The sequence below is a fragment of the Leucoraja erinacea genome, chromosome 25 (genome assembly GCF_028641065.1).
Source record: "Leucoraja erinacea ecotype New England chromosome 25, Leri_hhj_1, whole genome shotgun sequence".
Lineage (NCBI taxonomy): Eukaryota > Metazoa > Chordata > Chondrichthyes > Rajiformes > Rajidae > Leucoraja > Leucoraja erinaceus.
Window position 1 is genome coordinate 11,556,326 of NC_073401.1, and position 26,500 is coordinate 11,582,825.

A 26,500-nucleotide genomic window follows, 5' to 3' on the forward strand; every position below is an offset into this window, starting at 1 on the left:
CTGTACCTGCCTTCTCTCCATACCCCCTGATCCCTTTAGCCACAAGGGCCACATCTAACTCCCTCTTAAATATAGCCAATGAACTATCCTCAACTACCTTCTGTGGCAGAGAGTTCCAGAGAGCCTTGGCTTGCTGGGCAGACTGTAGGTGTCCTGGTATCTCTTACTGCCAACACCGACCGCTGTGCACAGATATTTGCTGTATGTCAATGGCAAGGAAGGAGACAGGTCATATTTCTCCTGGGCCACGTGGGCTGTGGTAGAAAGCTGGCTGAGACTTGCAGAAGCCCTTCACAAGGGAACGAGAGGAGCGGCTCGGTTCCGACATGCCTCTTAAAGTGTCGTTGACTACAGGCAGCTCCTTTGATGTTTGTTTCCATTTCCATGTACTCCGAGTGTGAGCTACTCCATGGTGAGTTTGATGTGAGTTTTCAATCCATCACATGAAGGCAAATCGGCCACCTGTAAAGAAAATAAATAACTTCTGAAAACACTGTGAAGTGGTGTAGTGCGACAGGGGTTCCGTGAATTGTCAGACATCCCTTTCATTGCAATTTTCTGCTTACTGAGGCTTTTTTTCCCCCCCCCCCCCCCCCCCCCCCCCCCCCCCCCCCCTTAAAGCACCAATTGTTTTCAGATGAATTAATATAGAAACTATAGTTGTCTAATAGAATTCCTAAACCATGCAACAACAACAACAAAGAAACTGTTCCTAACTTTCTTTTTTTTTAATTAATTTGACTTGGGCTGTCTCATTTAAATGCAGAGATGTCTTAAAGTTGAACATGCCTGTGTTCCTCCTCACTTTTATTGACTGTGTCTGTAAATCATGAGCCCGGCACTGTATAAAAGGAAAAACCATCCAAGTTACAGGAAACTTGTAAAAACATGAATGGCAACATCAAGGCAAATTAAAAGAGCACATCGGTATTAATTCCCAACCAAACTGCTGCATTGATTTGGCTTGGAGTCAAGTTTTCTTGCTTCTCATCTGCACACCTTGGCCTGAGTTTGAAAGCAGAAGTTACTGATTTTCAAAAGAATGGTACCATTTCCAAGCGATCCATGAGTATAGAAGTATATTTTGTGTGAATTTAAATGAGCATGGGATCCCAGTATTGATTGCATGCATGTTAGTAAGCTGCTGTGTGGGACGGAACTAACTGCAGATGCTGGTTTATACCGAAGATAGCCGCAAAGTGCTGGAGTAACTCAATGGGTCATGCAGCATCTCTGGAGAACATAGATGGGTGACAATCCGGGTTGGAACTCTCCTTCTTCAGACTGAAAATAGACGGGTGGGTGGGGGTGGGGGGAAACTGGGGGTAGGAAGAGGCCACAATCTATCTGTCGACCAAATACTCCCCAGAGGGCAAACAGGAATAAACATTTGTTGGATGTTTCTAACTGGCTGTGTTTATAGGACGCGTAAACCAATCATTCTTAATGCTGATTCGCAGTAATAACAAATGAATCGAAAACATGCTCCCTGTCTTCTAGTTAAAAGATTCTGTGGAGAAGACCAATAAGGGCAGCACAATGGCACAGCTGGTAGAGCTGCTGCCCTACAGGGCCAGAGACCCGGGTTTAATCCTGACCTCAGTCTGTGTGGAGTTTGCATGTTCGCTCTGTGATCGAGTGGGTTTCTTCCGGGCGCTCCGGTTTCCTCCCACAGCCCAAAGACGAGCGGGATTCTAGGTCAATTGGTCCCTTTAAAATTGCCCCTAATGTGGATGGGAAAGTGGGATAACATAAAACTAGTGTGAATTGGTGACTGATGGGCGGTGTGGGCTGAAGAGCCTGTTTCCACACTGTATCTCTAAACTAAAAAAGCTAAATCTATTGTTTGCTTTTAGTTTTAGTTTTAGAGATACAATGCGGAAACAGGCCCTTCGGTCCATCGGGTCCATGCTGACCAGCATACCCTGTACACTAGCGCTATCCTACGCACACTCGGGACAATGTACAATCTTTACCAAAGCCAATTAACCTACCGTCTTGTACGTCTTTGGAGTGCGGGAGGAAAATGGAACTCCTGAAGAAAACCCATGCGGTCACGGAAAAAGTACAAACTCTACGCAGACAGCACCCGTAGTCAGGATTGAACTCTTGTCTCTGGCGCTGTGAGGCAGCAACTCTACCACTCGCCACTGTGCCCCCCTTATTGATTGATTGATTGATTTTTTTTTAAAGCATGAATACGTGCCCTTTTACCCACCGAGTTTACACTGACCATCGATCACTCGTTCACACTAAGTCTATGTTATCTCACTTTCGCACCCACTCCCTACAACACACTAGGGGCAAATTTTCAGAGGCCAATTAAGCTACAATGCCGAACATGTATCTGAACTAACATCTTAAGGCCCTGTCCCACTTTCCTGAGTTACTCACGAACTCTCCCGAGTTTTCCCCTCGGATTCAAAATCGGGGAATGTCGGGGAATGTCGGTAGCGAGCTCGTAGGAGTCCGTAGATGTTTCGTAGCGGCTCGTAATGCCAGCCGTAGGAACTCGAGGCATCAGGAAAGTCGGGGCGTTTTTTCAACATGTTGAAAATTGCCCACGAGTTAAAAAAATAGCCCCGAGTACCTACGAACGGCAATTACCGTGATTCTCCGAGTTCGAATCAAGGGGAAAACTCGGGAGAGTTTGTGAGTACCTCGGGAAAGTGGGACAGGGCCTTTACTTGGTTGTTTCGTTATCAATATTGGCAATTGAATAAGGATGTGAAAAGGCAAAGAGTTGACTTTGACATTTCCTTCAACAAAAGTTATCTGAATGTAATAATAGGCTTTTCACTGAAAGTACAGATGGGATTAAGGTGAGGAATATTACATTTCAAAAGAATACAGAGAGCTGAGAAAAAAATATATGCCTGGCTTCTCAAGCAGGCATAATGTAAAACAGGTAGGATCTTTGACTTGCTGTTTGCTTTTATCTCGATCACTTTGTACTCTTACCGCTTGTAAGATCTGAAGCATCTCCTAGAAGTGTCAGTAAAATGCGGACTGTTTTTATCAAGATGCCGATTATAAAATATCTCATCTGTTTAGCAATGGGTGGGAGATAGGGGATATTTGCATAGAATGCTGGAGTAGCTCAGCGGGTCAGGTGGCGTCTCTGGAGAACATGGATAGGTGACGTTTTGGGTCTTGACTGTAAATATTGACTATATTATCCCACTAACATCCCCATGTACAGTGAGTTACAGCACAGGGATAGGGGCATCATTTATAGACTTGAATCAAATGCCTTTCAGGTTGTAGTAACACTGTGGGCGTCTTTCCCGATTGGAAAGAAAGCTAGAGAAAGGACCACTTCACCGTGACTAATGAACAACAAGTATAATTGTACGGTCTGAAAATCACAGGTCATTAATTACAGAGTCCAACAGAATAGATGACGGTTTACAGTGCCAGGCACCCACGTTCAATCCTGACTACGGTTGCTGCTCGTGTGGAGTTTGTACATTCTCCCCGTGACATGCGTGGGTTTTCCCTGGGTGCTCTAGTTTCCTCCCACACTCCAAAGACTGCAGATGCTGGAAAATCGAAGGTAGACAAAAGTGCTGGAGAAACTCAGCGGGTGCGGCAGCATCTATGGAGCGAAGGAAATAGGCAACGTTTCGGGACGAAACGTTGCCTATTTCCTTCGCTTCATAGATGCTGCCGCACCGGCTGAGTTTCTCCAGCACTTTTGTCTACCTCAGGTTTGTAGTCTAATTGCCTTGATGAAATTGTAAATTGTCCCGAGTGTGTGTAGGATTGTGTTAGTGTGCGGGGATCGCTGGTCAGCCTGGACCCGGAGCCTCTTTCCATGCTGTACCTGGAAACTAAAACTAAAATAAATAGTGAGGGTGGACTGTATTGCAGTCTATCATTAACCGCCTCTGATTCTTTTTCTCTCCAGAGACCATCTCACCTTCCTTACATTCTGAAACATATGAGGAACTAAAACACTCACACATCCCATTCTGGTTTCCTTCTGATTCTCCACATCACTTTCACTAGTGTTTACACTCCAGTTTAGAGTTTGTGCAAGGCCACACCAGCGACTGGCTTTTGTGTCTGATCTCTCTCCAGCCAGGTGTCAAGAAACATTCTTCAAAGGTTTATAGTCTCGCTTTGTCTTGCATGTGAGCGGTAAACCCAGCACTTGAGAAAGTGCTCGTATTTGAAGTCAATTAACCTTAGCCTGAATATACAGGGAGTGAAGATCAATGCAACTTGCAAACCAGGTCTTTCAACAGATCAGAAATGTGTGCAAACAGGCACCTTGCATACCTTAGTCTGGAGGTGGAATCTCTGTGGAGATTTCTGCATATTAACAAGTGTGCAAGATTAGGAATTTGAAGGCCCACCCATAATTTAAAGGTTTTATTCCCAGCAACAAAATAAACCTTTAAAATGAGAATGGCAAAGTTCAAAGGTGATATATGAAAGAAATATTTGACATAGAGGATGGTGAGTGCCTGCGGAACAGGCTGCCAGGGGCAGTGGTGGAGGCTGATGCAATAGTGGCGTTTAAGAGGCTTTTAGATAGGCACTTGGATGCAGTGGCGGACTGGCCAGGGTGTCAGCTTGCCCGATGGCAAGTGGACCCCTGATGAAGTGATAGCAAGTGATAGCAAGTGGGCCCCTTTTAAATGATAGCATTGTAGTTGTAGGTGGGCCCCCTTTGTCTCCTGGCAACCAATATTTTTAGACCCAGTCCGCCACTGCCCGGATGTGCAGGGAATGGAGGGATATGGGTCACTTGCAGGCAGAGCAGATTAGCTTAGCTTGGCATCATGCTGGGCATGGGCATTGTGGGCAGAAGGGCCTGTTCCTGAGCTGTACTGTTCTATGTTCTATGTTCACTCACCCCACACTAGAGCAACTAACAGAGGCCAATTAACCCACCAACTTTGGGATCTTTGGGATGTCAGAGGAAACCAGAGCACCCGGCAGAATCCCACACAGTAACACAATGAATGGGAAACCTCCACAGCATAACTTCACAAGTTCATGGAGCAGAATTAGGCCATTCAGCCCATCAAGTGTACTCCGCCATTCAATCATGGCTGATCTATCTTTCCCTCTCAACAACATTCTACTGCCTTCTCCCCATGACCCCTGACACCCGTACTAATCAAGAATTTGTCAATCTCTGCCCTAAAGTTATCCATTGATTTGGCCTCCGCAGCCGTCTGTGGCAAAGAATTCTACAGATTCACCACCCTCTGACTAAATAAATTCCTTCTCATCTTCTTTCTAAAGGTACGTTATTTTATTGAGAGACTATGCCCTCTGGTCCTAGACTCTCCCACTAGTGGAAACATCTTCTCCACATCCACTCTATCCAGGCCTTTCCATATTTGGTAAGTTTCAATGAGATAACCCCTCATCCTTCCAAACTCCAGCAAGTACAGGCCCAGTGCCTTCAAACGCTCTTCATATGTTAACCCACTCATCCCTGTTCATCGGCTTGGGTGATGTGCCCGTCAGGGTTGACTAGCTTGCGGTACGCATGAGATGGGTTTGAGTTGTGCAGTAATGTTTGGGTGTAGTAGCACAAGAGGTATTGGCCCTGTTAAAGATTGCTGGCAGATGAGTAACAGGGCGCGGTGAACCAAGCTTTGCCAGAGGCTCACAGCGTATTTTGTACAATTTTGCGTTTGATGATGCATTCTTTAGATTTTAGAGATACAGCGTGGAAACAGGTCTTTCGGCCCACCGCCTCCGCGCTAACCAGCGATCCCTGTGTACTGTACCTGGAAAGATTGTAAATTACATAGAAATATAGAAACATAGAAAATAGGTGCAGGAGGAGGCCAATCGGCCCTTCGAACCAGCACCGCCATTCATTGTGATCATGGCTGATCGTCCCCTATCAATAACCTGTGCCTGCCTTCTCCCCATATCCTTATTAACTCTCTCTTATTGTCTCTAGTGTGATAATGCTAGGGCATGGGTGATCGCTGGTCGGCACAGACTCGGTGGGGCCGAAGGGCCTGTTTCTGCGCTGTATCTCCAAACTAGAACTATCACTTTCCTACCAAGTAGGACAATTTACAATCTTACCGAAGCCAATCAACATATGCACTTGCATGTATTTGGAGTGCGGAAGAAAACCGGAGAACCTGGGGAAAACCCAGGCCGTTACAGGGAGAACGTACAAAATCCATACAGAGAGCACCTGTAGTCAGGATCGAACACGGGTCTCTGGCGATGTAAGGCAGCAACTCTACCGCTGCGCCACTGTGCCGCCCCATTCATTTTGCTTCATCATTTGTGTGAGGTTGTTGGACGACTTTTGGCAGCGAGTCTTGGTCCTTAGCTCATCAATATGAACAATGCCCACCAGGACTGGCAGGACCTCCTCTCATGCACACCAACACCAGGCAAGTTTCCTTACAATATCTATTACAATAGCCCTGTTTCTTGAAGAATGTTTTCCATGTGTTTGTGCCACTGCACAGTGTTCCTTCCCCAGGTCACCTTTAGGGTTAGGTCTAGTTTTATAGTTGTAGTATGTACTGAGGTACAGCGAAAAGCTTTGTTTTGCATGCTTACAAACAGATCATATATAATATACATGAACACAATCAAATCACGCTCAAGGTCAATAGATGGAGCAACGGGGAAGAGACAGAGTGCACAATATAGCTCTTAGCATTGTACTGTATCAGTTCCAGAGACAAAGTCCAATGTTCATCATGAGGTAGACGTGAATCGGACTGTGCCCATGCTTATGGAATGAAAATTCAGAAGCCTGCTGACGGAAGGGAAGAAGCTGTTCCTGAGTCTGGTGGTGCGTTCTTTCCATCTTCTGCACCTTCTGCTGGATGGGAGCAGGGAGAAGAAGGGATGCCCAGGGTGCAACAAGTCTTTGATTATGTTAAGGATAGACACAAAATGCTGGAGTACCTCAGCGGGATAAGCAACATCTCGAGAGATCATGGATAGGCTGCGTTTCAGGTCGAGACACTTCTTCAGACTTTATGTTGGCAGCTTTGCCAAGGAAGTGTGAAGTGTAGATGGAGTCAATGGTGGGAAGTCTGTCTGTGTGATGGACTGGGCTACAACTACAGCTCTCTGCAATGTCTTTAATTATGGAAGACCTGCAAGCACTTGCTGCAGGCACTATTCTACCTACCTATTTAACAGCTTTTGTGGGTGGCTCAGCTGTAGAGTTGCTGCCTCACAGCGCCACTGACCTGGGTTCGATCCTGACTACAGGTGCTGTCTGTACGGAGTTTGTACGTTCTCCATGTGACCGCGAGGGTTTTCTCCCAGTGCTCCAGTTTTCCTCCCGCATTGGATTTGGTAAAATTGCAAATTGCCCCTGGTGTGTAGGATAGTGTTAGTGTGCGGAGTGATCGCAGGTCAGTGTAGAATCGATGGGCTGAAGGGCCTGTTTCCACACTGTAGCTCTAAAGTCTAATGGGCCTGTCCCACTCACGCGACGTTTTTTCCAGCCCGATAAAAAATGTGCATGAGTAAAAAAAAATGGTCGGGATGAAAGAATTAAGTCGTGAAAGTGGGACAGGCCCTTTATTGACTTTTTTGGCGACTGCCGGCACCCGCCATAGGTCGCTGCAGGTCGCCGTAAATGTCCAACATTTTGAAAATCCAGCGGCGACTAGAACAAGGTACGACTCTTTGGGCGACTACTCACGACCATACAGTCTTCACCCCGCGACATGGTCGTGAGTCGTCTCCTCAGTCGCCCAAAGAGTCGTAGCGTCTTTCTGGTCGCCACAGGATTTTCAACATGTTGAAAATTTTCGGCGACCTGCAACGACCTATGACGAGTTCCGGCAGTCGCCGAAAATGTCGCAGAAAGGGCCTGTCCCACTTTCACAACTTAATTCTTTCATCCCGACCATTTTTTTTACTCATGGACATTTTTTATCGGGCTGGAAAAAACGTCCCGACTTACCTGATGCCACGAGCACCTACGGCTAGCATAACGAGCCGCTACGATATATCTACGACCTCCTACGGAGTCATTACGAACATTCTGTGAGTTTGAATCAGGGGAAAATTTGTGAATTACCTTGTGAAAGTGGGACAGGCCGATATTGGTACAGGGAGCTGATCATCCCACTACGTCGACCAGTCAAGAGTGTGGTGAGCACTAGCTGGGTGTTGAAGTCACTGAGGAGAGAAACCACCGCAGCCTTTCACCCTTAACATACCCGCAGCACTGACAATGTTGTTCAACAGGTGACCTCAAGAAACACTTTTGCACTGCAAAGCAAGCAAACCCGATCCAGTTCCCAGCTGTGAAATCAGACCCAGGTTAACAAGTTAAAAATGAAGAGAGAGTGCCCTTCTGAAGAATTGAATCCAGAAATCTTCCGTGCTGTGGAAACGTGACAGGAAGCCGAGAGGACACGCCTAAAGGTAAAGCTGTCACACCTGTCCAACCCAACAGTGTGACATTCTTTATGACAGCCTATGCCAGATACGTCCACAGCTTGTACTTAACCTCCGTTTAATACACAACGTGCAGAGTTTAATTGTTTTTCCCCTTGAGTCTTTTTGTCTGTGTTGGTGTCACTGATGCCAGAAGTGTGATAAGATGCAATAAACTTGTAAACGACGGCTTCTGTTTCCCCCCCCCGCCCGCTGCTCTTCTGGAAATGCAAACGGATATTCAATAACCTTTGGGTTTTTTCAGCTTCTAAGGTTTCAAATAACAGCTAAAGCGTTTTATCATGAGCCATCCATTGTTAATGGAATTTACTGATACTATCGTGGGAATTAAGCTCCCTAGCGAAGGGAGCTACCCGGGCAAAGTGGGTGGGTTGCCCAACCTGTACTGCACATTTGTTCACTTGCAAAGTTTATCATTTTCTTTGTGTTAAAGAATGGAGACAATTTGGCTCTCCTTTAGTTTAGAGATACAGCATTGAAACAGGCCCTTCGGCCCACCAAGTCCACGCCAACTCGTCAGTCTGACGAAGAGTCTCGACCCAAAACGTCACCCATTCCTTCTCCCCAGAGATGCTGCCTGTCCCGCTAAGTTACTCCAGTTTTTTGTATCTATGCTCGTTCACACTAGTTTGGTTATCGCAGTTTCACATCCTACACATTAGGGGCATTTTTTGTACAGAAGCCAATCAATCCACAGACCCACACGTTTAGTTTAGTTTAGTTTAGTTTAGTTTAGTTTAGTTTAGCGGTAGAGTTGCTGCCTTACAGCGCCAGAGGCCCAGGATCGATCCTGACTGTGACAGCTGCCTGTATGGAGTTTGTACGTTCTCCATGTGACTGCGTGGGTTTTCTCCAGGTGCTCTGGTTTCCTCCCACACTCCAAAGATGTACAGGTTTGTAGGTTAATTGGCTTCGGAAAATTTGTAAATTGCTCCTAGTGCGTAGTGCATGGGGTGATTGCTGGTTGGCGCGGACTCGGTTGGCCAAAGGGCCTATTTCCGTGCTGTATCTCTAAAATCTAAAGTAAATACAAAACAAAACTTCACATATCCTTAATGCCTGTACATTCAATAGTGTCAATCTCAGCATTGTTTACATCTATCTTTAAAGAACCTCTCTTGCCACTCATGTGGCCCTTGCGGTGATATCCCCCCCTTGCTTGTGGGGACTCTGCCCCTCAATATCCTGTGACGGAAGGACCCTAGACTGTGGTCGTCCCCCACAGAACCTTGGCGTTAGCTGCAGCGAGCTTCAGTGCGTCCCTCAGCACGTACTCCTGCAGTCTGGACTGGGCCAGTTGGCAACATTCCCTGATGGACATCTCGCTCTGCTGGGCGACCAACAGGTTTCGGACAGACCGAAGAGTGGCTTCCAACGAGTTGATGGTCTTCCAGTTGTACTTGATGTTCGTCTCCGAATGTGTCCCCGGGAACAGTCCATAAAGCGGGGAGCCCTGCTGTGAGAGACAGCAAATGTTTGAGAATCTTTAGTGACTGTGGGACTGGGATGTTGGAACTTGCTTCTGGTGGGGGATATATTAATGGGCTCTTGTGGGAACAGTTTGCCAATGGTTCCAAAGTTGGTGTTGTAGTAGATAGTGAGAAAAGCAGCTTAGACCCTGCACTTAGCTTGTAGGCATTTGGTTTCTCCAGTGTAGAGTAGACTACATTGTGAGCACTGAATGTAATAATATATTTTTTTTAAAGTTAGCAGAGAAGCAGATGAAGTTAAGGTAGGAAGAAATAAGAATGAGTGGTAATGATGCTATGGAACACTGCGGATATCGCCAACACATGTGAATGAACATCACATCATATCACATCTCTACTTCCTTAGAAGGTTTAGGAAGTTCGGCATGTCCCTAACAACTTTCACCCCGTTCTACAGATACACAGCGGAAATCATTTTATCGGGATGCATCACAGCTCCATCCAAGACCGTAACAAATTGCAAAGTGTTGTGGACGCAGCCCAGACCGTGACACAAACCAACCTCCCTTCCATTGACTCCATCTACACTTCACGCTGCCTCAATAAGGCCACCAGCATAATCAAGGATATCTCACCCTGGTCAATCCATATTCCCCCCCACTCAGGCAAGAGGTATAGAAGTTTGAATATACACACCTCTACATTCAGGGACAGTTTCTCCCCTGCAGTTATCAGCAACTGAACTGCCCGATCACCAACTAGATTGTGGCTCTGACCTCCCATCCACCTCAGTGGTGGCCTTCAAACTATCTTTAATCAGGCTTTAATCATTGGAGACCCTCACACTTCATTGGAGACCACCAGTCTATCTTCAATCAGACTTTACTGGGCTTTATTTTGCACTAAACGTTATTCCATTTACCCTGTATCTGTACACTGTGTGAGGCTGGATTGCAATCACTGTGTAATCTGGGTTGCGTGCTGTCTAGTCTTTCAGCTGACTGAACAGCACGCAACAAAAAAGCTTTTCACTGTACCTCGGTACATGTGGCAATACACATGACAAACTAAACTAAATTATATTGGACTTGATCTTGCAATAAACATTATATCCTTTATCCTGTATCTGTACACTGTGGGCAACAAGATTATAATCATGTAAGGACATGTTGCTGACAGCATAAATACCAAAAAGCTTTCACTGGACCTCAGTACAAATTACAATAATTGGTACAAATACATCGATAGATGCTCCTGAACACATCATCAGTGATGTAACCTGGGGTCTTTGGGTGTTTCGGGTCATTCAACATCTGACACCCTCACCCAGGCGACCCAGCCGTGGTTGATCAGACCACGACTTGTGTTCAGGTGGCATTCGCTCCTCCCCATGGACCTCCTCTCCTGATCCAGAGCCATCTCGAGGCCTTCTCCGCTGCCTCTGTGGTGTTCTTGATGGCCCTTCTCCTCGCCACTCCGTTGATGCCCAGTGCACTCAAGGCTTTGTAGAGTGATTGCCCTGCAAAACCTCTGCAGCCAACCTCGATGGGCATACACCTTGCCTTCCAGCCCTGCTTACGGCAGTCTATGACCAGCTCTTCATACTTGGCCATCTTCCTCTCTTCAATGTAAACATGAATGAACATTTGAATAACTAATTGGGCAGCCACTTGCATAGATAGCGAATGAGAAGTCAGGTTAGAAGAAGGTTAGAAGTTAGCTTGAAAAGATCAAATCTTGCCCAACATGGACTCAAAAGGCCAAATTACTTTCAATCTGTGTCAGAAATGACAATATTGATTGAATCAAATAAAAGATTCAGCTTCGAAACAGGCCCTTCGGCCCACCCAGTCCACACCGACCGTCGATCCCACTAGTTCTATGTTAGAACACTTTTGTTACACACAAGGGGCAATTTACAGAGGGCCAATTAACCTACAAACCCACACGTCTTTGGGATGTGGGAGGAAACTGGAGCGCCCAGAGGAAACCCATGTGATCACAGTGAGAACGTGCAAACTCCACACAGACAGCATCCAAGGTGAGGATCAAACCCTGTCTCTGGCGCTGTGAGGCAGCAGCTCTACCTGTATGCTGCCCTATAATCCTGCCATTTCTACTGGGGCCTCTTCTGTGCTAAATCTTTTCACCAGAGGACGGTTCCGTGCGTTAAGATTAAAGCATCAAACGTTGGCAAAATAGCACGTTGTGGGCTCACGAACAAAAAGGTTTAACAAACTGGATTGCTGAATTATCATGAGATCTGAAAAGCACCCCTTTTCCTAAGAAACGAAAGTACAAAGAAGTTTGAGATTTTCACTTTCAAATGCAGTTTGTGAAAGACGGGGTGAATAAAATGTCAATGGCTGCTGTTCCATGTGTCTCTCGTGCATTCCTGCAGGTTGCTAAGGATCGGCCGTTTGGTTTTGGCAAATGTACTAATTAAGTTGGAATTCGCGTGTCTCTCCTCATGACAGCCTCTATTTTTGTTTCGGAGATGTATAATCTTTACGAGATTTACCTGCTCCACTGAATGGGGTTTTTTATAATCAGTATCTACGTCAGGCTACACCGTGCAAACAGCTTCAATGCAGCAACTAATGAAGAACCCTAAGGCCCCTGTCCCACTGTACGAGGCAATTCACGAGTTCTCCCGAGTTTTCTCCCCGATTCGAACTCGGAGAATGTTCGTAGCGGGTCCGTGGGAGTTCGTGGATGTCTCGTGTTCGTAGCGGCTCGTACGAGTAAAAAGTAACCATTTTTTTCATCACAAGTATTTTTTTATTCGTGGACATTTTTTGCAGGGATGAAATAACGTCACGAGTTACGGATGTCCCGAGTACCTACCGTTAACATTACGAGCCGCTACGAGACATCCACGAACTCCTCCGGACCCGCGACGGACAGGGGCTTTACCACGTCCACAAAAGTGTCAGACAGCATAGACACACTGGAGTCAACATTACCACCTGTAAGAAGGAAGAAGAGAAAGAAACATGCCTGTCCCTGATTGTCCCTTCAGACTGAAGAAGGGTCTCCACCAGAAACCTCACCCATTCCTTTCTCCGGAGATGCTGCCTGACCCGCTGAGTTACTCCAGCATTTTGTGTCTATCTTCAGTGTAAACCAGCACCTGCAGTTCCTTCCTACAGCTTGAAGAAGATGCAGGAGCCTAAGAACCGTGACCATTAACATTCAAGAACAACTTCTTCCCAATAACCATCAGGCTCTTAAACACTGCACAACACTAGCCACTGCCTCACCAACTATGATCCACCATGAACGGTGTCCCTGGTTACACTACCTACTTCGGTTTTGCACTATTGTGGTTATACGTTTATTGGTTATAGTCTATTTATCTATTTGTTTTTGCATTAACGGGCCTGTTAAGCTGCAACAAGTAAGAATGTTATTGTTCCGTTGCAGGTACAGTACATAGAAACAACAAACCTTTGAAGTATTAATCGGAAGAAGGGTCCCGCCTCGAAACCTCACTTATCCATGTTCTCCAGAGATGCTGCCTGACCCACTCATTTTTCCTGCATTTTGTATCTTTTTTTGTAAACCAGCATCTACAGTTCCTTGTATCTCTTCTGTACTGCCTCACTGCGATTACTCCTCAACATATGTGGACTTTGAAGAAGTTGTCCTCCTCTCTCCGTTGGGAGTACTGTGAGACCCTCTCTCATTGCTCCCCTGCGATTCCTGCTATTCTCCCCCTTTTCTAAGTTTGAAGAAGGGTCCCGAAACATCACCTAGGGTGGCATGGTGATGCGGTGGTAGAGTTACTGCCTCACAGTAGTACTGCCTTCCGGTAGGCGGCGCGGCTCTGGCCAGCAGCGGCCTCTGCAGCCTGTCCGCGTTTTTATTATTTTTTTGTCTGTGTTTATATGTAGTTTTTGTTATTTTATGTTGGGGTGTGTGTGTGGGGGGGCGGGGGTGGGGTGGGAGGGGGGGGGAAACTTTTGAATCTCTCCCTGCACTGGAGACCCGACCTTTTCTCGTCGGGTCTCAGGTGTCGTTGAGGCCGCAACGAGGAGCGGCCTCCAACAGGAAGAAGCCGGGGACTCTGGTGCTAATCACCGTCGCCGTCGCGGAGCTGGCCGAGACCGGAGCGGGTGGAGCGGTGGAGGAGCGTTGCCGCTGCTGCTGCTGCTGCTGCCGATGCCGCTGCTGCTGCTGAGTCGGAGGCTGCTGCTGCGGGTCTGCGGACGGTGGGAACCGGGAGCCCGCGGCTCCCTGGAGAGAGACCGCTTTTCGGGGCTCCTGCAACGGCGACTTCCCCCGCCCGAGTTGCGGGGTCGAAGAGCTCCTGGAGCGGGGCTTAGCACCACTGCCCCGCGCGGCTGGAATGGCCGCGGACTCTGCGAGCGCACACCGGGGGTTCCAACACCAAGACCCGGTGTGCGACCTCGCACCACCCGGCGGGGCTTCAATGGCCGCGGGACAACCGCCATCGCCGGCCGGGGGCTTCGACATTGACTCTGACATCGGGGGGGGGGGGGGAGAGTGCAGTGGAGAGATAAGTTTTTTTTTGGCCTCCATCACAGTTATGTGATGGATGTTTATGTTAAATGTAATTATGTTGTGTCTGGGGTCTATTTGTGTGTATTGTATGGCTGCAGAAACGGCATTTCGTTTGGACCTCCAGGGGTCCAAATGACAATTAAATTGACTCTGACTCTGACTCTGACTCACAGACGCTGAGACCCAGGTTCGATCCGGGTGCTGTGTGTACGGAGTTCATACGTTCTCCCTGGGACCACGTGGGTTTTCACCGGGTGCTCTGGTTTCCTCTCATACGTGCAGGTTTGTAGGTTAATTGGCTTCTGTAAATTATCCCACACAGTGGTGCAGCGGGTGGAGCCGCTGCTGCACAGCGCCACACACCCAGGTTTGATCCTCACTTCGGATACTCTCTTTGTGGAGTTTGCATGTTCTCCCGGTGGCCGCAAGGGTTTCCTTTGGCTGTTCTGGTTTGCTTCCACCTCCCAAAGACATGCAGATTTGTAGGTTAATTGGCTTCTGTAAAACAAAAATGTCCTCATGTCTATGGAATGGAGTTGAAAGTAGGATAACATAGAACTAGTGTGAACGTATGATTGATGGTCGGTGTGGACTAGGTGGGCTGAAGGGCCTGTTTCCGTGCTGTATTCCTAAACTAAGTACCTAGCAGAATAACAGACTCAAAAATAATACTATTCCAGCTTCTAACTGGAAAATCAATTCTAACATTGTCCTTCTCCGCTGATATCACTGCAACATATTAATCATGATCAACGAATACTTACATTTATGAAGTGCTTTATCACAACATAAGCTCCCATTATGATTTCCCCTTGGAAGGCAGGCTGCCAAAGGGCAAATAATGTGGATTGTTGTGGAATTAGATATGTTTAGTTTAGAGATACAGCTTGGAAACAGGCCCTTCGGCCCACCGAGTTCATGCTGACCACTGATCACCCTTGACTGTTCCATGTGCCTTGCTAAAAGCCTGCTACACGGCACTATCATATCTGCCTTCGCCACCATCCCACCACCACTCTCTGTGCATAAAAACATGCCCCGCACATCTCCATTAAACATTGCCCCTCTCACCTTATGGCTATGCCCTCGTGTTCCACATTTCCACCCTGGGAAAAAAAAGGTTTTGATTGTCTACCCTATCTATGTGTCTGATAATTTTATATACTTCTATCAAGTCACCCCTCAACCACCGACGTTCCAGAGAAAGCAGAGCATTCGCCCAACCTCTCCCTGTAGCTGAAACCCTCTGATCCAGGTGTCGTTCTGGTAAACCTCCTCTGCACCCTCTCCAAAACCTGCACACCCTTCCTGTAATGAGGTGACCAGAACTGCATGCAAAACTCCAAATATGGCCTAACCAAAGTATTTTCGAGCTGCATCATCACTTCCTGCCTCTTATACTCAATGCCCCTAGCAATGAAGGCAAGCATACCATACTCCTTCTTTACCTCCTCTATCTATTTGTGCTGCCACCTTCAATGAGCTATGAATTTGGATTCCAAGATCCCTCTGTGGAGCAATGCTGTTAAGGGTCTTGCCATTAACTGTATACTCACTCTTTACAAAGTGCCACACCTCCCACTTGCTCGGATTAAACTCCATCTGTCATTTCTCTGCCCATTTCTGCAGCTGATCGATATACCTCTGTATCTTCTTCACTGTCTGCAACTCCTTCAATGTTTGTGTCTTCGGCAAACGTACTCACAAACCCATCTACATTTACATCCAAGCCATTTATATATATCACACTAAATATGGCAGATATTAAATGTAGAATCAATATTATTCTGCAACCTTGAGTTTCAATAAACTGCTCTGGTTTCTTAATATTCAGAAGTTGAAAATGTTTCAAAAACTCTGCAACAAATACACCTGATGTGGAACAAAAGTCACACTGACGTCCATTTTTCGGCACGGTGGCGCAGCAGTAGAAATGCTGCCTTACAGCGCCAGAGACATGGGTTCGATCCTGACTATGGGTGCTGTCTGTATGGAGTTTGTACATTCTCCCTGTGACCTGCGTGGATTTTCTCTGGTATCTCTGGTTTCCTCTCACTCTCCAAGGACGTACAGATATGTTGGTTAATTAGCATGGTATAATTGTAAATTGTCCCTAGTGTGTGTAAGATAGTGTTAATGTGCGGGGATCGCTGGAAGGTGCGGTCTCGCTGGGCCGAAGGGCCTGTTTCCGCCCTGTATTCCTAAACTAAACTAAAATGATCGAGCTGGTGCTGTTTGAGGTGTTGCAATAGAGACCTTATCACTAGTTGAAGTGTAAATGTGCAAGAACATCTAAAGGGTGAATTTAACTGAAATAACACAAACTTTAATCCCGGGAAATTTTCGTTGCATGCAGTTGGCAGAAGATCTAATGATTTCTGCGGATGACATCATAAGCTGAAGAAGAGAAGTGTGTTTTCTAAAGCAACAATAAAGAACTTGTGTTTGTGTAGGGCTTTCAGTGTGAGAACAATCCCAAAGCACTTCATAGGAGAAACAGCAAACAGAATTTGACACCAAGCAACACATTTTCAAATAATGGCCAGCACTTTCCAGCAAGTTTGGGATTCCCACACATGCTTGCGTGCATTGGGAATAACAGCATCCTGGCAGCTGTTTGCAAGAGCTCACCTCTGTTCTAGCATCAGGCTGGGATCTTAGTAACAGTGTACAAAGCTACAATTTTTACCATTTTTACTGAAGCCAATTAACCTACAAACCTCAAGAGCCAAGAGAGTGTTTTATTGTCGTATGTTTCAAGCAGAACAATGAAATACTTACTTGCAGCGGCACAGCAGAATATGTAAACATAGTACACTGTAATATAATTACTGAGAAAAAAAATTCAGTTGCAAAAAGTTTTATGTGTACGCACGCATACACGTGGGTGCAATAATAACAATAATACTCTAAGTCGTTCACAGCTTATTTGAGGTTGTAGTGTTTAATAGCCTCATGGCTGTAGGGAAGATGCTGTTCCTGAACGTGGATGTTACAGTTTTCAGGCCTGTACCTTCTTCCTGATGGCAGGTGTGAAATGAGTGTGTGGCCAGGGTGGGGTGGGTCTCAGATGATGCTGGCTGCCATTCTGAGGTTGCGGCTTGTACGTCCTTGGGGTGTGGGAGGAAACTGCGTACATCTGCAGCAGAAAGTGCTTTACTGCTCATTTTGACCAGTAAGCAATGAGTTTTTTTAAAAACCCAAAATAACATTCAATTATATATAATCATAAGTACTATACTGAATGATTCCAAACACAAAACCCACCACCATCCAGGTTGAGGGATCATGGATGTAAAACAAAACTGGTGGCCATCCCCTGAGGTATGTCAGGACCACACTGACATCCCATGTATGGGCGGATGTACCTTGGTCTAAGGGGTTCCAGATGTTGTTGCGGGAGGCGCCCCCGGGAAAAAAGAAAAGCGACGGCTGATACCCAGGGATCACGTGGACTTCATTACTTGAATCCACCAATGCGGGTCAGGGACTATTCCTGTACCCTTTGATAATTGGCCTGTTTGTCCTGGGGCACTGTGTTTTAAATAGACATTGGGTCAGGGCACTTCTAGCATGTGTTACGGGTCAGAGCCTGGCTTTTATATATTTTTGGAATTGCTTTATTGTATTGATATGTTTTTAAGTGTGCTGAAGTGACTTGTTTTTATCAAAACAAAATAGTAAGATTAAACGAGAACTTACCAGTTTGAAGTTTGATCTGTATTTTACGAGGAGTTATGATGAGGGATTAAGTGAAGAGCCCGCTCAGCACGCATGCGCGGCATACTTCAAAGCAGTGGAGTGGAATCACAGATAGACACAGTTATTGGTAACTAGTAAAGACAAGGAGACATCAGAGTAGGAGGGTGGTAATCCCTCATCGTACCCTCGTAAAGTACAGTACTTCTCCTCGTTTATCTTTTTTTACTTCGATGCTGAAGACAAGTGCTGTTTTAGTGGAAAGTTCGGAGGGGGGATGCTGACATGGTTTGTCGAAAAACGGGTTTTTTCTGATAAATCCCAGTCCCAGAAGTGGTTTGTGCAAATACCCGAAATCTTTCCTGCAAATAAACAGAATCTGCAACCCTGCAGCCAGGAGTTTGATTTTTTTCATGGCACGGGATGCTGCCTTGTGCCCGACATTTAGTGTTAATAGCACTCTGGGTCTCGCAATGGGGAATACCATCAGAGCTTCAACAAAGCCATGTCATGGAGTATTGGGAACCATGGCTCTGTAGGTGTTCCTGTCGGTTTGACTATCAAAATTCCTGAAGCAGAGCTCCATTTAGTATTGTGCATAGTCCCCAACTGATGAGGAGCAGAAGGGAGGAAATGGCATAGAAGAAGAATTTCCCCAACATCCAGCGCGAACGCAGGGGGATAGAGTAAATACTGCTGCTTGCCTCAGGGTCTGGCCTTCCCAAAATAGACATACATAGGTACTCTGTAGTGATTTAGCCTTGATGCAAATAAATCGATATCTGGCGTGCCATATTGCTTGATAACGTTTGCGAAAAAACGTGACCTAGTGTCTGCCACTGTATTTAGCTTACCTGGCAGGTAAGTTACTGATAGCCAAATATGTCTTTGGACACACCATTGCCAAATTGTGTTGACCAACTTGTCACATGATACCGATTTTATGCTGCCCATATGGTTAATGTAGGCCACCACCGTAATATTATCTATTTGTAACCGTACATGCAAGTGATGCATATTTATACATATGCTGTTAAACCATAAAGTCACCCAACATCTCTCGATAATTAATGCCCAGTGTAAGTGGTAACGATGACTCTGGGTTAGTCCATCGACTACTTGTGCTGGATATAGGGTTAGTTGCTCCCCAGCCTTGAGCACTGGCGACTGTTTGGATAACTGACATAGGGTTAGTGATGATAATAGGCTGAAACTATGCCAAATGTTTTTTGCCCACCACTGTAGTTCTGATATTGCTTCAGTGGGTCATGACATGATCATAATGACCTGTATGTTGTTTTTGGTGCAAAGGTCCAAATTATGTAGCCGGAAATGCTGCTACCATTTTCCCAATTACTCTGTTACTTGTCGAGTAGTTGGTAGTTTGTTGACCATTAAATTGTTGCATGATTGTGCCAATTCAACTATTTTGTCTCTTGGCAATATTACAGTCACGTAGACTGAATTAATTGTGAAGCCCAAGTAGTCCATGATTATGGATGGCTTCAACTTAGATTTATCTGGATGTAAGACAATCCCAGGGTTTCGAATAACTATTTGGTAGCTGATACAGCTAACTTAGTCAATTTCATGGTCTTGCCTACCATTTAAGATATCATTAAGATATGCCATGACAATATGTTTTTGTCTTCTGAATATTGCCAGAGCTGGTTTTGGTATCTTGGTGAATAATCTTGGGCTGATGTGAACCCATTGGGTAACGCTTTAAACTGCTATAGCTGCCCCATCCAGGTAAATTTCAGGTATCTGCAATGATCCTTGTGAATGGTACTAAATAGTAAACATCTTTAAGATCAATGCTTGCCATGAAGTATTCTTTGGAATTTAGTTGTTTGGCAGTAACAACCGTTTCCATTTTGAAAAGTATATACTGAACAAACATATTTAGTGAAGTTAAGTCAATGATGATGTGACATCCACCATCATTTTTGGGTTTAGTGAATATATTTGATATGAATTGCAAGGGTTCAGGTTTTCCCATGATACCCTTTGTAATTATTCTCACCAGTTCAGCTTGTCCCTCTCGTTTCTTTAACGGAGAGAGGAAAAATACCCTCTGGGGTGAACGTTGACCTGGTGGCAATTTTTCTACTAAGAATTGTATTTGTATCCACTAATGCCATTGAGTATATACTGATCACTCGTGATAAACTCCCATGTGTTAGTATTACTCTATATGCTGGTAGGAACCAGACCCACCTACCTCCATGGTTATGGGTATTCTTCTGTTTCCTGCCGGTCCAACGAGTGTTGCACGTCGTCTGACGTGGCGGTGACGTTGGGGGGTGGCACATTTTCCATGGGGTCCGCTCTGGGCCCTGGTCTAAAGAAAGACTTTCGGTGATAGAATGCGGACCCCGAGCTTTGACTGATGGACGCGATGGGGTGCTACTGCTTAGGAATTATGGTTTTTGGTTTGCTCGTTCCGGCCCTGCCCTCATGAGACCGAATGTTTTTTAAAACCTTTTCCCTGCCCTCATATGCTTTGAAAGTTTTTTAAAGAGCAGTGGGTCGGGCTCATGTCCTTCATATGCTTTGTGAGGTCTTATGATTTGTTTACGAAGGTTGTGGTCATCTCCGTATTTGTCCATGGAACGAGGAAAACGATGTGATGGCTGACGTCAGGCTTTTAACGGCCTCCTGCACGTGGGGTTTCCACGTAGCTGTCCACCGCACCTAGCAGCTCTTCCTGTTCCTGCACCCCTTGCATACTCCCCAGATCTTCAGCCATTGTCCCCTGTTCCTGACCAGCCCAGTCCTGGTCACCAAAGCTACCCTCGGGTAAGGAGGAAGCAATGGACAGTGCACAAGGCACTGTGGAGGGAGTGCCTGAACTCCCCCTGCGAGAGCGCCCCTCACGAAGCGCGTCTCGCTGGAGCTCCTGCTCCAAGAGCCGCTCCATGCGGCTCAGGCGGCTGTCTCCCCTCCCCGTGCGGGTGGAGAGACGTCCCCGTCCGACAAGTCGGAGCCACCGGCCGGACGCCTCTTCCGTGGCTTTACTTCCAGCCCGCTGCTCAGGCGCTAGCGGGCTGGGCTCGGCACGGTGTCGGGGTATAGCGGAGCGCCCGGTAAGCGGTCCTACCGCCTTGTTGCTGCCCCCCCCCCCCCCCCAGATGGAACTTTCCTCCGGGGAGTCGAGCGAGGGACAGGTCTGTTCTGTTGCTGCCCCCCCCCCCCCCCCCTCCCCAGATGGAACGCTCCTCCGTGGAGTCGAGCGGGGGACAGGGTTGTCTAAGAGCGTTTCTTTTCTGCCTGAAAGCAGAAGGCTCCCTGTGATAGAAACCCCGACCTCAGCTTACCTGACGGTCCGTTCTTTCACCTCCGTAGCGGGAGCGCCTGACTCCCGCTGCGCCGCTGTTGCTCTGCTGAACGTAATGCCGCGCATGCGTGCTGAGCGGGCTCTTCACGGAATCACTCACGTGACTCCGAAGTAAAATTATTGTTTGGTGGAATACCTTAAAAAAAATCCGATTTCTGTTTGCAACATCAGAAACACTATGAGTGATTTCGATAGCTGGGTAAGCCTCAGGTGTGATTTAACCAGCTGCAAAAGGTTCTCCAGCTGTTTTGAAGGGGTAGTTTCTCCCCTGTGTAATGTGTAGAGGAAGGGGCCTCAAGCCAAACGATGAAACCATTTTTGACCAACATCTTATGTTTGTGAGATTGTGCAAGTACAATATTTTTGACTGCAGTTAAGTTACGAGTTTATAGATACAATATGGAAACAGGCCCTTCGGCCCATCGAGTCCCTACCGCCCATCGATCACCCTTTACATTTGTTCTATGTTATCCCACTTTCTCAACCATGCCTTACACAATAGGGGCAATTATTTTACAGAGGCCAATTAACCTCCCAGCCCGCACGTCTTTTGGATTTTGGGAGGAAACCAGAGCATCTGGAAGAAATCCACACTGTCACAGTGCAAACTCCACACAGACAGCACCCAAGGTCAGGAGTGAGGCCAGGCCTGTGGTGCAGTGAGGCAGCAACACTACCAGCTACGCCACCGTGCCATTCATATCCTGCTCACGGCTGATGCCAGAGGGGTGAACGTGATGTGGATATTGGAGATGGTGAAACTGGGGGTGTTTTAAGGAGCTTCCGAAGGCGGAAAGGGAAACAGTGAGGCCGAGAGATTTGGGTAAGGAACTCCGGATGTTGGAGTGAGAGAATTCCAAGTGGCCAGATTGGAGGAGCGTGGGTATGGTCTGATTTCTCTAGAGGTGAATACCAAGGTGGATCTACGAAGAGGTTCGAAAATAAGAATGAGAGTTTAATATATGAGTGACTGCTAAGTTTCCGACATCTTCATATTTGAGGGAGTCAATATGAATCAGAAAATAAGTGTAATTCCTTCATAGAACATAGAACAGTACGGCATGGGAACAGGCCATTCAGCCCACAATGTCTGTGCCGAACATGATGCTTTTAGACATGACACTTTAGAGATACAGTGTGGAGACAGTCCTTAGGCAAGCAATCACCCCCGTACATTAAGCACTATCCTTCACATTAGGGACAATTTACAATTTTTACTGAAGCCAATTAACCTCGCAACCTGCGCATCTTTGGAGCGTGGGAGGAAAACGAAGCACATGATAAAAGCCCACGCGGTCATGGGGAGAACATACAAACTCCACACAGGCAGCACCCGATGACAGGATCGAACCTGGGGTCTCTGGCACTGTAAGCCAGCAACTCTACCGCTGCGCCATCATCCTGCCCCAATGCCAGGTTGTACTAATGTCTTCCTCCAGGTCATCCCTATCCCTCGATTCCCTGCATACCCTATCTAAAGGCCTCTGTATCTGCCTCCACCACCGCCCATGATAGCACATTCAAGGCCCCCACCCAGTGTGAAAGACTAGCTTCGCTCATCGCTTTTCAACTTTGTCCCTCTCACTAAAGCTATGCCCTCTAGTCTTTGATATTTCCACTCTACAAAAAAAGGTTCTGACTGCCTACTTTATCTACGCCACTCATGCTCTAATTTATTCTCCCAGCTCTCCCTCTCAACCTCTGATGTTAAACCAGCTGTAAGAAGAAGGGTCTCAACCCTAAAACATCACCCATTCCTTCTCTCCAGTGATGCTGCCTGTCCCGCTGAGTTACTCCAGCATGTTGTGTCTATCTTCAGTGTAAATAGATGTATTCATAACTATTTTACTGGTTAATTTTCAAAAGTTCGAGTTGTTACAGAATTGTGTTTTTACTGAAGTCACAGAGAGTAAATTGTATACCTCTGCAACCCAGGTAATTAGGTGAACACTGAATACTTCCAGCGTCTGCTTTTATGACTGAAATTTGAAGTCTAGAGCACATTTCGTTCATTTAAACGATGTGAAGATGTCGTAAAAAAGTTTTGGAAAACTTGTCTCTGCTGTATTGAAAAAGACCCTTGACGTAGCAAGGAGCAAAAATGATGCTAAATCAGATAAAATTCCAAGATTCCCTTGGATTTGACACACACTCAACAATGGAGAGCAGAAACAGGGGTTTAAATAACCAGATTGGTGGTTATTAATTTTACTCAAAATAATCCCACGTTCATTCAAGACATAATGACATGAGGCACTTCCTAAGTCACTAATGTTTCTCTTCCTCAGGTGTGTCTTTATGTCTAGATTTATTATTTTACTGCATCGTTAAAGCTGTTTAAAGATTTTGATTTTCATTTATTTTATTATAATGGTGTTGTAATTAAAATTAATCTGATAACTGCCTGCCTACACGTTTATGTTTAGTGTAGGAGTGAATTATTCATGTCGTGTCAAGTGGTCAGGATCACTTAGATTGAAAACCTGTAAAATCGCTGCCTTTCGAACCCACTTAATCTCTGCAAGGCTTTTTAAACACTTTGTGTCTCTCTTCTGTTCTTCCTGCTCACACCCTATCAAGATAAGCTGGCAGGATTTGCTGAAGCACCCCATCATTTCCCTCCCGGGCGAGATCAAAGTGGACAGCGGCAGCCCCCACTGAAAGCAGTCTTCCACACATCTGTCACACCACGTCCAGCTGGGCTGAGCCCTACAAGCCTCAGCTGTCACACACTCTGAACCGCTTCACACAGCCGACTGCCATCACCTCCTGCTGCGGAGAGAGGCGGGGAGGGGGAGAGAGAGGTAGAGAGAAAGAGAGAGGGAAGGAGGGAGAGGGAGGTAGAGAGAGAGGCGAGGATAAGAGAGGAAGGGGAGAGCGGGAGAGGGAGAGAGAAAGGGGAAGAGATAAAGGGGGAGGAGATAAGGCGAGGGAGAGAGAGGAGTGAGAGAGGGAGAGAGGGACTGAGAGGGGGAGGGAGAGGGAGTGAGAGAGGGAGAGGGGGATGAGGGAGGGGAAGAGGAGAGGAGAGAGGGAGAGGGAGAGATGAGGCAGAGAGAGAGAGCAGGGAGAGAGAGAGAGAGATAAGAGAGAGAGAGAGAGGGGGGAGAGGAGAGTCCATTGACTTTCAACCTAGCACATCCAAATATATCTTCCCGTGTCCATTGACTTTCAACCTAGTCCAGAGCGTCGCGAAAGAAGGGCAGCAGAACGATATAGTTTCATACACTTTTCATCCTCCTCTGCAGAAATAATTTGGGGAAATAAGTTTAAACAAGATTGAGAGTCAAGAATATTTACTTGCCATATGTACTGAAACGGAACAATTACATTCTTACTTGTAGCAGCGTAACAGGTTTACAAACACAGCACCAATAGATAATATAATAAGCGTAAAGGTTTCAATAATGAAACAACCCAATATTGTGCAAAACAAAACAATGCCCAAAGTCCCTGGTGCAACAAGACCAGTTTGTAGTTTGCAGTTTAGTTGGAGTTTTTTGTATTCAATAGCCTGATGGTTTAGTTTAGCTTAGAGATACGTTGTGAAAACAGGCCCTTCAGCCCATCGATTCAGTGCCGTCCAGTGATCCCCATACACTAGCACTAGGACAATTTATAAAAAATTTTACCGAAGCCAATTAATCTCCAAACCTCACAGGGAGAGCGTACAAACTCCACACAGTCAGCACACACAGTCCTGATCCAACCTTCGTCACTGGCGCTGTGAGGCAGGAACTCTACCGCTAAGCCACTGCCTTGTCAGGAAGAAGCTGTAACTGAACCTGGACATTACAGTTTTCAGGCTCCTGTACCATCTTCCCGATGGCAGGAGTGAAATGAGTGCGTGGCAGGGTGGTGTGGGTCTCTGATGATGCTGGCAGAGACGCCTGTAGATCCCTTCGATGGTGGGGAGGTCAGGACCTGTGATAGACTGGGCAGTGTTCACCATGTTCTGTAATCTCTGTCAACGCTGGTAAGAAGCTGCTGTCAACTACCGGGATAGTGAATTGTTCTCAAGAAGGTACTTCCCGGTGTGTGAAATTCCAGGTTCTGCAGTGGTTTAAATGATGGAAATATGGTGACAATAATCTGATGGCTTCCAGCAAATGGGCACCTTGAGCTTTTTTTTAAAACCAAAAATAGATTTATTCAAGTATTTATAATACTATTTACAACATTATTCAAAACAAACCCACCACCCCAATACAAGTAAAACATTTTTTTCTTAAACAACTATTTCCCCATCCTTATTAAAGATGCATTCTACCCCCCGCAGCCCCAGAAACAGCCCAAGGTGGGCCGTGGACACTGTGTAGTCCCTCTCTAATACCACCCAGGTGTGGACCTAACCCCGGTACAGGGGCAAGCAGCGGCTCGGGCTGAGCCCTCTTCCGTCTGGTGACATGACTCGAGATTGGCCAGCTTGGGCCAGGCCCAGGAGCAACCCATCCCGGACATCTTCAGCCCTATCCTCCAAAGATGTCCAAAGGAGGATGGTGGGTGTGAAGTGCAGCCAGAAGGCAAGGAGCAGCCCCTTTAGATATTGGAACAGAGGGTCTACCTCACACAAGCTTTTTATGATTTTATGCACTCTCTGTACTTTCCTTAGTCTGACCCATGAGCATGTCACAGTGTAAACACATTATGTGAAAATGGAGTTCCTAATGGAGGTCAAGGAAGGCAACCTTGAGCAACTTCAAGTGTTAGGAATTGAGGTAAAGGGGGAAAAAACAAAGATATAACTATAGTTTCCATTTTCAAAATAATTTACTTTAACTTATTGAAATCACCTGTCACTAAAAGAAACCATAACATTTACATAACCATATTTTTGTTCAGAAATGGCACCAGAGTTTGTATGCAGCAGAACAGGTAAAAATATCAAACAGTCCCTTCGGCCCATTGAGTCCGTGCTGACCAGCGATCACCCCCCCCCCCCCCCCCCCCCCCCCCCCCCACTAACACTATCCTACACACACTCGGGACAATTTACAATTTTACCGAAGCCAATTAACCTACAAACCTGTACGTCTTTGGAGTGTGGGAGGAAACCGGAGCACCCGGAGAAAACCCACGC

The 26,500-nt window shown here is 46.4% G+C and overlaps 2 protein-coding genes across 2 annotated transcripts in view; both read left to right on the forward strand.

Annotated features, from left to right (window-relative positions):
* Positions 1 to 13,647, forward strand: part of glt1d1 (glycosyltransferase 1 domain containing 1) — a 109,510-nt gene extending 95,863 nt beyond the window's left edge. The window contains exon 12 of the mRNA XM_055655677.1: positions 13,281 to 13,647. Within this exon, the coding sequence (XP_055511652.1) occupies positions 13,281 to 13,310 (30 nt within the window). The 3' untranslated portion in view covers positions 13,311 to 13,647. The remainder of the gene's footprint in view (positions 1 to 13,280) is intronic.
* The window catches only part of vps37ba (VPS37B subunit of ESCRT-I a), a 338,119-nt gene that overhangs the window by 81,388 nt on the left and 230,231 nt on the right, over positions 1 to 26,500 (forward strand). The gene's annotated exons all lie outside the window — the stretch shown is intronic.